This window comes from Dendroctonus ponderosae, unplaced genomic scaffold, assembly GCF_020466585.1.
Source record: "Dendroctonus ponderosae isolate FM_Combo_2020 unplaced genomic scaffold, Dpon_F_20191213v2 Dpon_F_20191213_4, whole genome shotgun sequence".
NCBI classification, from domain to species: Eukaryota; Metazoa; Arthropoda; class Insecta; order Coleoptera; family Curculionidae; genus Dendroctonus; species Dendroctonus ponderosae.
In genome coordinates, this window is record NW_026018611.1 from 6,712,725 (window position 1) to 6,726,073 (window position 13,349).

At 32.5% G+C, this 13,349-nt stretch overlaps 1 protein-coding gene across 3 annotated transcripts in view; it reads left to right on the top strand.

Moving 5' to 3' along the window:
- Positions 1-13,349, top strand: part of LOC109537157 — a 55,124-nt gene that overhangs the window by 29,656 nt on the left and 12,119 nt on the right. For 2 of the 3 annotated variants that reach the window (XM_048666051.1, XM_048666052.1), the window contains exons 3-8: positions 8,824-8,912; positions 9,486-9,577; positions 9,637-9,824; positions 10,703-10,894; positions 11,606-11,791; positions 11,871-11,951. In XM_048666051.1, the coding sequence (XP_048522008.1) occupies positions 8,829-8,912; positions 9,486-9,577; positions 9,637-9,824; positions 10,703-10,894; positions 11,606-11,791; positions 11,871-11,951 (823 nt within the window). In that variant the 5' untranslated portion in view covers positions 8,824-8,828. The remainder of the gene's footprint in view (positions 1-8,823; positions 8,913-9,485; positions 9,578-9,636; positions 9,825-10,702; positions 10,895-11,605; positions 11,792-11,870; positions 11,952-13,349) is intronic. The other variant, XM_048666053.1, reaches the window with a different exon arrangement.

Consider the following 13,349-nt stretch of genomic DNA (forward strand, 5'->3'; position numbering starts at 1 on the left):
CCAGTTAAAAGAGGCTGAAAAGTGTGAGGGCAGGCAGATGTGTTTGGCTGCTACAATGGGGGAAACCTTTAAAAGATGATTGAATTTGTACGATAAAATGGAAGTTTCCACGTTTTTCATGTCGGGGTTTGATCGGTGTTCAAAATCAATTGAAATATACATCTACATTATTCTTTTATTAAAGGATTTGCTAAATAATTAATGATGTGAAAGGCGGAATTTCCGTTTGGTATAACAAAAGCTTTTCAAAGCTTCTTCTCTTAAGAGTGTTTGTTAGCGCTTGCTGTTTTCTTATTTCTTAGGTATTTTTATTAATAAAAAGTTTACGTAAATGAAATCTTAAGACAGTTACTAAAAAAACTGGATTATTGCTTTTGTACTGTTGAATCAGGGAGACGGAGGAAATTTAAATTATTTTTCATCGAAAGTTACAACTCGATTTCGTTTCAGAGTAAATTTTGGAGTTTTCCAAAAATCTACCGGTAATTTCTGGATGTTTAGGTCACTTTTTGCACAGTGTCGCAGTAAAAATGTTGTTATGAAATTATCGAAAATTGTCCTTTTTGAGTTTTTCATCAAGAAATAATATTTCTAAAATGAATTATTAAAGCGCGGGTCTTTGGGGAAACTTCAATCTTTATATCGGAGTCTGAGAAGATGAAGTTTTAGTTAGAAGAAACTTTGCTGCGTATTCTTTTCAAAAGATGCATAGGTATGGATGGAGCTTTAAGCGATTTTCCAATAATTGCATTTCAATTGCCTTAAGAGACGTTTTAGAAACTGATTAGTGAAAAGTTTTTTATTTTTTTAAGTTGCCTTTTTTAGCAATTTTCGAAATTTTGTATTCAGCCTTTCAAATGTTTCTTTAAAATTTGCGGAGTTTCTCAATCTAACTGAACCACAGTTGGAATTATACAGAAGTTTTTAAAACTGTGCAATTCAATATAGTCGTTTACTCAAAACTCGCTGAATTTAAGCGCGATTTCCAACTTTATAAACGTGAACCAGAACGATTTCGTCTTTGAAAAGCTTTCGAAATTTTGAAGAAATCTATTTCAATTGTATATTTTTTTGCAAAATAATCTCTTAATCCAACCTTCTAATTAATTTGACAGAAATAATTGAAAAGAAATAATTGCATTTTTGCCCCATTGGATAGAGACACTTTTGTTAAATGATGTTGGTAAAGTTTGATTTCAACAGTTCAATTTTTAGCGGTTTTTAATTTCAGTTTTCGAAAATTTCTTTGGCATTTTTTATCGACTTACGAAAAGAATAATACTTTCGCGGTCATTGTTTGAGACTAGTGAGTTTTTCCGGCTCTTAGTCGAAAAATGTTACACAGTTTAAGATATTTTATCGACATTTAAAGGCTTATTAAAAGAATAATTCTTAAGCGACCATTGATTTAAAATGGTGAGTTTTCCGGGCTTTCAGGCGATTAAAGTCGATGAAAAATGTTACACAGTTTAAGATATTTTATCGACTTTTAAAATCTTAAAAACTAATAGAAGAATTATTTCGTGGACATTGCTGTTGTGTTTTTTTCGGGCTTTTAGGTTGTGAAAATTCTTTTTCGGTCGAAATTATTTTTCAGGGTGGCCTAAAAGCCCAGAAAACTAACTAGTTTTAAAGAATTGTTTATAAAATTATTTAGTAAATACCCCTTCAAGTTAGAGAATTGTTGTTTTTTTCTGAATAAAATAGGCGACTTTTGTCACATTTTCAAAATTTCTTAAGTCAACTTCTGCAAGTTCGATTCAAATGAATCGCCGAATTTTTCAAAATTTAATTTATTGAATTACATTACATTGTTGCAATAAGTTGCGTTAATCGTTGACAAACGTATTTTTTGTGCAATTAATCCTTCGGAACCTTTTAAAATTGGTTGGAGAGGAAGGCAAACTGACTTCAAAAATTACCATTAAACAAATAAAAGTTTGAGTTTAAATTGAGCTTTAATTACGTTAAAATATTTTTTTTTTAAATAATGTCTGAAGTTTGAAATGGAAGATTGGATCCTTTTAGAGTGAGGCGATCAAGATATTTTATTAAAAACTAGATGAAGCCAAAGTTCCTCTTATCAAATGTGTTGTTTAATATACGTATACAATTGTAAAACATTGTTTATCAATAATAACTTTGTATTTACAGTTAGACGGTCTGAAACCGACAATATTTCTTGATTGAACACTGCATTAATTGGCGTTGAAAATACTTAAAATAAAAAACATACAACAATGAAGTAAATTTATTTATCCGTCTTTTATATGAAGTTTTGTCATTTGTTGCGTGCAAACTAGGGGTATATTTGCGATATATTTCCATATTTGGTTACTAACTATTTTTGAGTAATCTGAAACTTGTCTGTTTGGCAGTTCACTTGTGAGACAATTTTTTTCAAAAATTTAACGATTCAATGAGATTCCAATCATAACAAAAAATTAAAAAAACAGACAATATTTAAATTTCTCATAATAACTCCTTTTAATATTACGAATTACACACACACACACACAAGTCTAATAATTTTTACCCCATAATTTCCCTGATATTTTCTAGCTTTAACGACTTATTCAATAGATAATTTGGTCTTGTTTTGCTGTTCTGAACTAGTCTCTTACGATAATTAAAAGCGAGCCGCTTAATTAATTCACAAAAATAGTCACTTTACGTCTTTACACGAGGGCGTTAATTGAAGGTTTCGGTGGTTGTGCCATCAGGGGGTACTTGTCTGAGTTAATTCGGGCAAAACAAGGGCAAAAATTAATTTTTTATGTCCTAAAATTAACAACAGCGTTTCTGCAACACATCCCTAACGCCGTCCACTTGAGGAGCGGCAATAATTGCCTCAAAACCGAAAATGAGCGTTATTGCTTGTTAGGTCTTCTTGTCTATATTATAATTATAATGCTAGTTCATGCACATCAGCTCGTAATTACTACAATTGGGGTTTCTCGGATTAGTGTCGCCGGCACATTTAAGGCATTTTCTCCGAAAATGTATTAGCCAAAGAATGCACGAAAGCACAATTGATAACCGAAAAAGTGAATGCATCGAATTCATTAATTCATCTAAATTAAACCAGTTCCACCGACTTTTAGCCTGTCCTTACCTAATCACTCAGACACAAGTCTGGCCATCTTACATGCCTAGTTTCAGCCAATGCGATTCAGATTTGTTATGGGCCAATTAGGCTTCTAAAGATATGACTCAACAGGAATTACATCATTATAATTGACACATTTCATGAAGAAAATTGACTTTTAAATTTCCATATCTTAGATCAGATCAGTTGGCAAATTTTCTACGACGCAATTTATTTATAACCACTTTTTTTCGTTTGGTGTGTGCCGAATTTCAATAGCAAGGCGTAGAAAGACTCGTTTATAGGACGAAAGAAGAACAGGATTGAATAACAATGAAAGCCAAAGCGTCGTAGTAAAATGACCCAAAAGGTCGAAACGGGCGGTCAAGTTGTGTAATATTAAGAACTTTTGGGTTTTTTTTATTTTGCCAGCTAATAATAACTGGGACCAGTTTTTGGGTTCAGAAACGGTGGGTTGTGACAATAAAAGCCAATTTAAGCCCATGGGGCGTCAAATGTGCGGTAATTGTTTGCCGAACTAATTATTTCGAGGTACGAATCCTTTGGAGGATGGGACAGTTCGATTTTTATTTTCTTGGGCGAAAAAAAAATCCAAAAAATTTATTTGGATTAAATTTAGTCTGCATTTTATTGTTTTGGGTTGATAAACTAAAGGAAAACAAAAAGTGAAATAGCTGGAAGACTATGACAATAGCGCAAACACGCGTTGATAAGTTCTATATGGTTGAGGCGGATTCATGTTTCGAAAACCTTTTTTTGTGGACTTTAACATTTTTGACATAAAAAACAGAATTTATTCACGTTTTTTAATACAGATTGATTTCGTTTTAGTTCAATTCCTAAAATTATTGAAAATTGAAATGCATGTTAACCAATAGGTATAGACATTTTTTTGTTTTTTTATGTATAACTGGTATTGTGACTTTAATTCTTTTATTTAACGATTTTGAGGTTTTTCCTATATAACATTTATCACATTGACAAGGAATTTTGTAAATTACGTTTTTCGTATTTTCCATGTATGTTTTATTTTGAAATTTTGCGTTTAATTATAGTTTTGAAGATAGTTCTATTATTGAATTGTTTCTCTCTGAAATCAGGGGYGGATCCAGCTTTCAAGTCAGGCTTTCACATGATGCTGCTTTTTTCGAATTTTCTCAGACCCCATTTGAGCCACAGAATTCGTTTTTTAAGTTAGTAGTTTTGACCCAGAAAGCGAAATTTGAATATCAGACACTTAGGTGCAAGATTATGCCAAAATTCAATGTTTTTCRTCCCGTTTTTGCTTATTTTTARGAAGCAAAGTGAACAAGAACGCTTATTTTTACATTGACCCCATTTCTAAGTGTTGCCATTTACATTTTTCACTTAAAGAGCATCTTTGCWATTTTCCAGTTATTTTATTCTATTGATTTAAGAAAAAGGTTTCAAAGTGTGGTGCTAGTGGAATTTGGGAATTTAAAGCTSATCGAATGTCTYACGTGAATGTGAAAGTCCAKCCTTWAAATTCAAATAGAAGTTGTTTGAAAAACTTGACAAAGGGTGTATTATAAACGGTAAAAAATGCATTAAAGCTACTTAAAACATTATGAAATACCCCGACAAAAAATAAAAGTTTTAAAAGTTTTTCGCGTTATTTACGAAGATGTTCAGGACGAAACAACCAAAAAAAATCTTTATTTTTGTAGAGGTTCGCAATTTTTGAAACCGTTTGATACCCTCTATTTAGGAAAAAGCAAGTGACGCAAACGAAAAAGTTTTATGCAGATATTTAAAATCATTTGCTAAGTATAAGCTTTAAAAGTTTGACGGTTTCTTAACTTTTTGTATTTATTTCCTCAAAAATTTTAAAGGTTGGCCATTTCTGATCAATTTTAAATGGTAAACGATAGTCCTTTAAATCAAGAAATGAAAAAAGTTGTTGTAAATGTTCAGAGGATTTTAAACGTTTTTGAATTATCTGCTCTCGATGGTCGACGCTCTGGTAAAACTAAACATTTTTCCTTCCATCTATTAAGAGATTGGGAATTTCTGATCCAACCTAATGACGGGCTTGGGATATTTTGAAAGGGTTTTTAAATTTTGAAATTTAAAAGCAAAACGTTCAAAATTTAATTGGTGGAATATTGTACGTGAGATGCTCTATCAAAAAGGTCCGAATGACCATTGTGGTTGGTATTTTAATCGTTTCGCTTATAATAAGCTTAAACTTGAGCGCTGCTTTGAAATTCGATATTTTTTCTTCCGACTTTTTGAGGAACTCTTTGGATCTTTGACGCGCACAGACGAATATATCTAAATCAAAATGGCAAAGAAATTCGAGCGACTAAAAGATTTTAAACAATATCTTCTATTAAAAGCTGATTTTTTATTGAAATTCAGTTATCCAAAGTCAAGTTGGGGCGTAAAGAGCCCGGAAAGTGTACATTTTTTAAGTTTTGTACCATCAAAATTGTTATAAGTGGTTAGTAGCTCTCAATATGAAATCCTGGGGTAGATCAGGAAAATTACGTGTACAGATTATCTGGTTAATATTATAACAATCTTTGAAAAACAAATAAATACATCTCATCTAACATGGCAGATAACCATATGTTAATTACACAACACTTACATTATAAGGTTTCTTGCTTGAATTTCTGACCTTTGATAATATTATCGGTATGAAGCCAAAAATCGGAAAAAAACCAATACATTTCAACTTTCAATCAATGCATCATATTAATAAATCAAACCCGAAAAAATCAATTTTTACTATCTGTTTCTCAAAGCTAAACATTCGTGCAACCAGTGACCGATTCAAGCGCATGAAAATCCTCAGCTCGTTTTCAGTGTTGAAAGTGGAGTCAAGTCAATTAAAACTCGCTTAGATCGTACTTGCGCCAGATTCTAAACGGTTTTCAATTGATATTTTGTAAAAGGATCATTAGTTTTGTCGATATTGTTCGAAGGTTCCATGCTGTCTCTCACGTATGCATTCTCCTACTCATAGATATTTCGGTTTTTCTTTGATGCGGGAGAAAAATCGGAAGTCATTTATCATCAATTGCGTCAACTTTCCATGTCGATTATTTTTTTTTGTATCATTTTAATGATTCTGCTTGGTAATTTTCCTATATGTGTACTTGCTCATCGTTGAACTAGTTCAAGGCATTTATTTTGTAATTATTATTATTTCGAACAGTAAGCGAGCAAACCCGATTATGAGATCTTTGAGTCATTTTCTTAGTGTGATAATTTAGCTTATTACACTTTTCTTTCATTTTTCTGACTATGGCCTCTTAAGTTGACTGGTTTGCAGGACATTGAGATGACAATCATAATAATCGTTGAGGATCTTGAATTTTTCAATCAATTTACTTCTCGATTTGTGATCCTGAAGGGTAGTGAAATATAGACATTCTTCTTCGTCATTTCTATGTCTTTGACTCAGTATTCGAGTTTGGGTTTCATAAAAAACTTGGAGAATTCCTATGAAAGGACAATGAATATTCGCTGAGTAAGATGCATAAAAGTATGGGCCTGTTTTGAGATTTCCACACAAGATGTGCAATATCAGTGAACTTTATCATTTGGAAGCGAGAATGACTCAGTTGATATGTTCTAGTACAAACTATTGCAATTTATTATCTGATATATATAAATGGTAATTTTGTTGCTGAAATTTTTGACTTACAAATTTGGCTTGTGGCCTAATTTTGAGGATGCAGTTTTCGTTTTTGGCAAACAGCTTTTGAAGAATTTCTTGAATTCAGTGAATAAAAAATTTATGATAATGCGAAGTTTGCCGGACATAATCAGCAAATCTTCTGGGAAAGTCTGTAAACAGAGGTTTTTGTCGCGGTTATGTTGTGTTATCTTTAGTATCTGATTGAACATTTTCTGATTTGTTTTATACAATGCTTTTAATTTACGCTCAAACTGTTTACTTTACCAGATCCAGGGTCAAATTAAGACTATTTAGTTGTTTCTTATAGACAGCCTGTTCATTTTCACTTGTCTAAGATCGTTAGACTGAGAAATATTTTCCGGAAAAATTTAAGACTTGAATAGTCTCGGTTTCTAACAGCAGCAATGCGATTGGGATGTGGAAATTACATAAAGCCGTAGTTAATAATATTAACTGTTTAAACGTTCAGTTCATTATCAGTTGGATCTTCTCATTTTATCACAGTTTTGCATCCGGCTTTTCTTTTTTTTTTCGTTTCCATCAAATTTCGCTTTGATCGTTTGATTTCTTCTACAAATCATTTGATTCGTTATTCCAAAAACTCTATTCCCAGCAGGAATTCTTATTTTCTAAGGGCATAGGAACCAATGGAAAACTAAAATTTGTAAGCTAAAAATAGCTAGAGCTTTTGTTTCTGATACTTATCTGGTTTCCTCGGGCATCAAGCAGAATTTTTTGACTCTCACGCCTCTCAAACACATAATCTTTATTGGTTTTGACGCGTTGTGAAGACCGTAGAAAATCATTATTTCCATATTAGCCTGCTTTAAAAAATTCTCAAAAAATCCCTGATGAAGTTGAAAAGTCGAAACTATAAAATAGTAAAACGCTCAATTTTCTATCCCGTTTAGTTTTTTCGCTTATCTTTTGGAAAAAGATGCATGAGTACAATGGCGCTTGTCGAACATACCCATTTTAAAAACTGCTCAAAAAATCCTTAATAAATGTAGAAACTAAACTTTGAAGGTTCAAAGAATCGGCTTTTCTCGATAAAATTCTGGAACGTTCAACGTTCTGTAACTTTTGGCTTTTGCATCACAAGTTCAGAAATAGAAGGAAAATGAAGGAAACAGCCGTTGATTTACTAGTCTGAATTTAAAAAATCTCCAAAAACCCTGATGAAGTTGCAAATTCGAAACTTTTACAGTTTGTAGACCTGCTTTTTGTATATAATAATCAATAACGGACAATTTCCCATTGCTTTTAATGAAGTTTGTACAGCTTTAATTTGGCAAAAGACGCCCAAAGGAAACGGCCCTCGCAAAACAAGCCATTTTGAAAAATTTTCAAACAAATTCATTTAGAAAATGGTAAATTTTTGAACTTCTAGACCCGACTCTTCCCTACAAAACTCATAAACACCCACGAGCTGAGGAAAAGATGGGTTGTTGGATGGACTAACAAGCCTATGATAAAAAATCTTCAAAAAATGACCGATAAAATTTGCAAATTGGGAACTTTCACAACTGAAAATGACGCTCTATAAAATGCTTTAACTTGGGGTATTTTTATTTACGACCCCAGTTTGCGGTTTTTTACTGTTTCAAAATCATGCACTCAGCAAAGCGAAGAAAATTTATTCTGGAAAGTTGCAAAGTGTTTACACCTTTAATTTGACAAAAGACGCCTAAGTGAAACAAATTTTGAAAAATTCTCAAAAATTACTTGACAAAAGTACAAAGTCAAAACCGTTTGCTTTTTTTTATTTTTTTACTTACCGTAAAATATTCTTTAATATGTGCGGATAACCAACGAATTAATAATCATTATTTTATAAAGTAAATTTGCAAATGTTTGAAAATAACTCTCAGCAGGAATAGACGAGCAATGAAAAGCTCTATCGAAAATACCTTCAACTTGTTCTTGCCTAAGGCAAAAACATATTGTTAAAATTAAGCTGGATGCTTGCAAACCCTTTTTATGTTTATTTTGTATTTAACATACTGTTTTTAAGCGATATCGTTACTCCTACATTTTTTTTCAGTTACTATGGATAACAATATTCAAGCTAAAGTCAGCAAGTCAGGCACATCTACTAAGGACATGACTGAACAAACTCCAACTACAAGTTTGGTAAGCTATAGGCTGAGAAGATTGTTTTATTATTTTTTTTATTTTTTATTCAGAAAAAATGCACGATAATTTTTCTAATTTTATAGACAACAAAAGACTTTTTTTTTCTACTACCGCTAACATTTCCTTATCGATGGGTCACTTCCTAAAAAGGCCATTTAGTTATATCTGGAATGGTGTAAAAAATGCGCGTTCTTGCTCATTTTGCTTCCGGGAAGTGCGCAAATTGGGACGGAAAACATGAAATTTTGGTCTGATATTTAATTTCGCTTTCTTGGTTAAAACAATAAAAGACTGAATTTCTCTTACATGGTCAAAGTTCTTATCTGCCCCGGTTTATCCAGTCTTATGCACATTGGGCAAGTGGTGAATTTTTGAATGTCTTGGTAGAAAAATGTGCAGACCTTTTTCTTTGGTAGCTGGAGCAAATCAATTTCTGATCTTTTTCCGCGCCTTTGGTATCAGAAAAATATTCTTCCGCTTTTACAAAAAAGAACTTTAACATCAATAGTCAATCAATGAACATCAACACAACTGTATATAGTAGATATATTGATGTATTTTTTATTGCAGATGGTTAACGACGCCTCGAAGCCTTCGAAGGTGCGAAGCTACGTAGCTACTGATACAGCTAGATCAACCTCAAAGAAAGCTGAGCAACTGTTGTACGTTTTCCTATGTTCAACTGTTCAGTCAGTAATTAATTGCTTGTTCTCTTAACTAGGCTGGGCCAAAGTGTGTCCCGTTCTGAAGTGAGAGGAAAGCGAAAACTGTTGGCTACTAGTCTCAGGCGAACCAAAAAACCGAAATACATGCAGGATCCAGAACCGCCAGGCTCTAAAGTCGTGGTTGAAAAAATTTATCGGGTAATTTCGGTTTCAAACAGCACAAGTGTCGGATATGCTTCACAAGGTAATTTATCATTTAACTCAATTTATAATCGATTGAATAAATCGCTTCGAAATTTATTTCCGTTGCAAGCTCCTCTTGAATACTAGTGGAATGGCGAAAAGGTAAGGTTCGTTGAGCCTCTCGACAATGAAATATATCCCAAAATGCATTTGGTTTCTTCCAAAGTGCAGAATTGAAATAAAGAATTAAGATTTATAAATGTATGTACAGCGTTAATGTCGGCTAATAATCAGTTGAATTATTTGAGGCAAAATCTTTCTACATACAAAAATAAGAAGAAAGAAAAAGAGAAGAAATACATCCCAAAATGCATTTGGTTTCTTCCAAAGTGCAGAATTGAAGTAAAGAATTAAGATTTATAAATGTATGTACAGCGTTAATGTCGGCTAATAATCAGTTGAATTATTTGAGGCAAAATCTTTCAAAGGAATTTGAAAATTGAAATGCACAGGGAAGGAGCTTCTCTAAACTTCACTTTGATGCATACCTACTCATTAGATAATCAGCGGTAAAAATAGTATTACTAGTAAAACTTAATTTTGAGTAATTTGGCAATTTTACGTTAAAAATGGGCTCCATTCATGAACATTAGTCGGATTAAACACAAGCAAAGCGTCTCTGACGAACTTATTAAATTCCTTTCCACATGAGCGAATACCAGTCGTAATAATCCAATGGAAGTCATTGATTTTGTAATATTACAGAATAGAGTAAAATCTACAAACAAGATTTGATCGGGAAAAACCTTTAATTTTACTACTACTAACAATAAGCACGATCTTTGATTAAAAAGACCACCTGGCCTAGAATTAGTCCTGATCTTTCACCGCTTGACTTTCCCCAGCTCGGTTACTTTAAAAGACTATTTTTTTCTTCAGGTTTGGATGTTTTGGAAACTCCTGTAGCCGCTGAGTCGAGTTGTAAGAATTCCCAGAAGATCTCAGTGGTTCATCCCGCTTCTCCAAGCCGCTCAAATGTTGTCGAACCCACTGTAACAAACTCTTCAGATCAAAGTCAATATCTTAATGATAGCCCAAACAAAATACCTCCATCATCATCAACAGCCTCGGGTAGGTTTGGCCAAAATCTCTCATTGTCCTTATTTTGGGAAACAGATATGAGCACTCAATGCTGCAAAGTACTACCGACCTTTGCTTATCTAAGCGCGATTAGTATTCTTGGAAGGTCCTATGAATCAGTTTTCTTGTCTGTCTGCACGTAAATCTGGCACTATTCTGGCGCCACAAGAAAGGTGATTTCGAAGAATCAATTGGGGGAATATTTTTTCCTGGAAACATTCGACACGTTGTAAATTTTTCCGAAAGTGATTCATTTGCAAAGCATGCAACTGTTGCCCTAAAGGTAGCCACATTGAAATTATAATTTCTCCTGTGGGTTTTTGTTAAGTTGCTGAATGTGCATTTGAGTGGAAGGAGCTGGTTTGGATATTTGTCTACCAATTGTCACAGACTGAAATTGGCGAGTTGAAATTAGAAAATTTTCAGATTTAGTAAATTAGAATCTATTTATTTTGGCCACACTATTTTTTTAAATTGCATTGATTGATTTATTATTTTTTAACTAATACCTGGTGACATGTGATGACCGAAAGAAAATAGCAACTAAGAAAACTTCTGCAGTCTGAACCGTTAGGATAAACACAAACATTCAGAAATTTACACATCACAAGTAGTATTAATGAAACAATTATTAATCAAGTGAAACTCGCATTATTTTGATATTTTTGGTTCCCAATTTTGAGTTTAATTATTTTATTCTAGTCGCAGGTTTCCTTGAGCATGACACCTTAGAAAAAGCATTCGAAGTACTCGATTTTCTGGAGAGCGATGCCCTAGACATTTTGATAGAAAACGTGATGAATATTGTGAACAAATTATGCGGAAGCTATTTAGAGCGCGAACTGACCGAATATTTGGGACCAATCACTTACCAGCATATAGCTGAACGTAAGTATAGGTCCATGGAAGACATTTTGCAACAGTATCAGCAGCAATTGAACTGACTATTCAAATGATCTGGTTACAGATGAAAGAATTGCCAGTTCGGCTGCAGCCAATAGGTTTTCATCATTTGATAACAAATCCAGTGAGCTTTTTATAGAAGCTGGTAAGTACGAAGTCTTTTGTGTATTTTCAATTTTTGCACTGATTTTTTTTTGGGAAATTTGTTGCAATTGTTCAATGTTTGTTGTGCTGTCTTTTTTTGTAGTTTTTCGACCCGTTTACTTTAATGACTAAAGTTGTCCGTTAACGGTTCAGGTGTTATAGAACTTTCAAAACCATCCATGAAGAACTTTCTTCCGCGAGATTCACTTGATATTTAATGTTTGTAGGAAATAGCAAAAAAATGACGATTGGAAGGTTGAAAACTCGATTAAAAAGCTGAGTGATTCTCGGGTCTTTTCAATCTTTGTGCAGACTTTTGTTGGAAAATTTGTTCTAATTTCTTTGTTGGTGCTTATTTAGTTCGAAATAGTTTCGTCTTTTGTATTGTTTTTGTTCAATTAATCAAAGAACCATTCAGTAGCTCAATGATTCTCGAGTATTTTCAATCTTTGTACTCACTTTTGTAAAATGTTTGTTCTAGTTTTTTATTCTCGCTTATTTAGTTCAAAGTATTTTCCTCTTTTGGATTACTTTTATTAACCTAAAAAAACACAGCAACACAGCATGATCAATTAATAATTGTACTGACTTTTGTTCTAGTTCCTGTGTTGGTGCTTATTTAGTTCAAAATAGTTTCGTCCTTTGCATTGCATTTATTCAATTCATCAAAGAAGAATTCAGAATCTTAATAATTTTCGGGTGTTTTCAATCTTTGTATTGACTTTTGATGGAAAACGTACTAATTCCTTTGTTAGTTCTTATTTACTTCAAAATATTTTTCTCTTTTGTATTGCTTTTATTCAATTTCTCACAATCTGAATGATACTCATATTTTCAATATTTGCACTGACTTTTGTTGGAAAATTTCTTCTAATTCCGTTGTTGGCGCTTATTTATTTCAAAATATTTTCCTTTTTTGTATTGCTTTTATTCAATTCATCAAAGAATAATTCAGAATCTTAATGATTTTCGGGTGTTTTCAATCTTTGTATTGACTTTTGATGGAAAACGTACTAATTCCTTTGTTAGTTCTTATTTACTTCAAAATATTTTCCTGTTTTGTATTACTTTTATTCAATTCTTTCACAATGAATGATACTCAAATTTCCAATATTTGCACTGACTTTTGTTGGAAAATTTGTTCTGATTCCGTTGTTGGCGCTTATTTATTTCAAAATATTTTCATCTTTTGCATTACCTTTATTCAATTCATCAAAGAATAATTCAGAATCTTAATGATTTTCGGGGTTTTCAATCTTTGTATTGACTTTTGATAAAACACGTGTTCTAATTCCTTTGTTAGTGCTTATTCAAAATATTTTCCTCTTTTGTATTGCTTTTATTCAATTTCTCACAATCTGAATGATACTCATATTTTCAATATTTGCACTGACTTTTG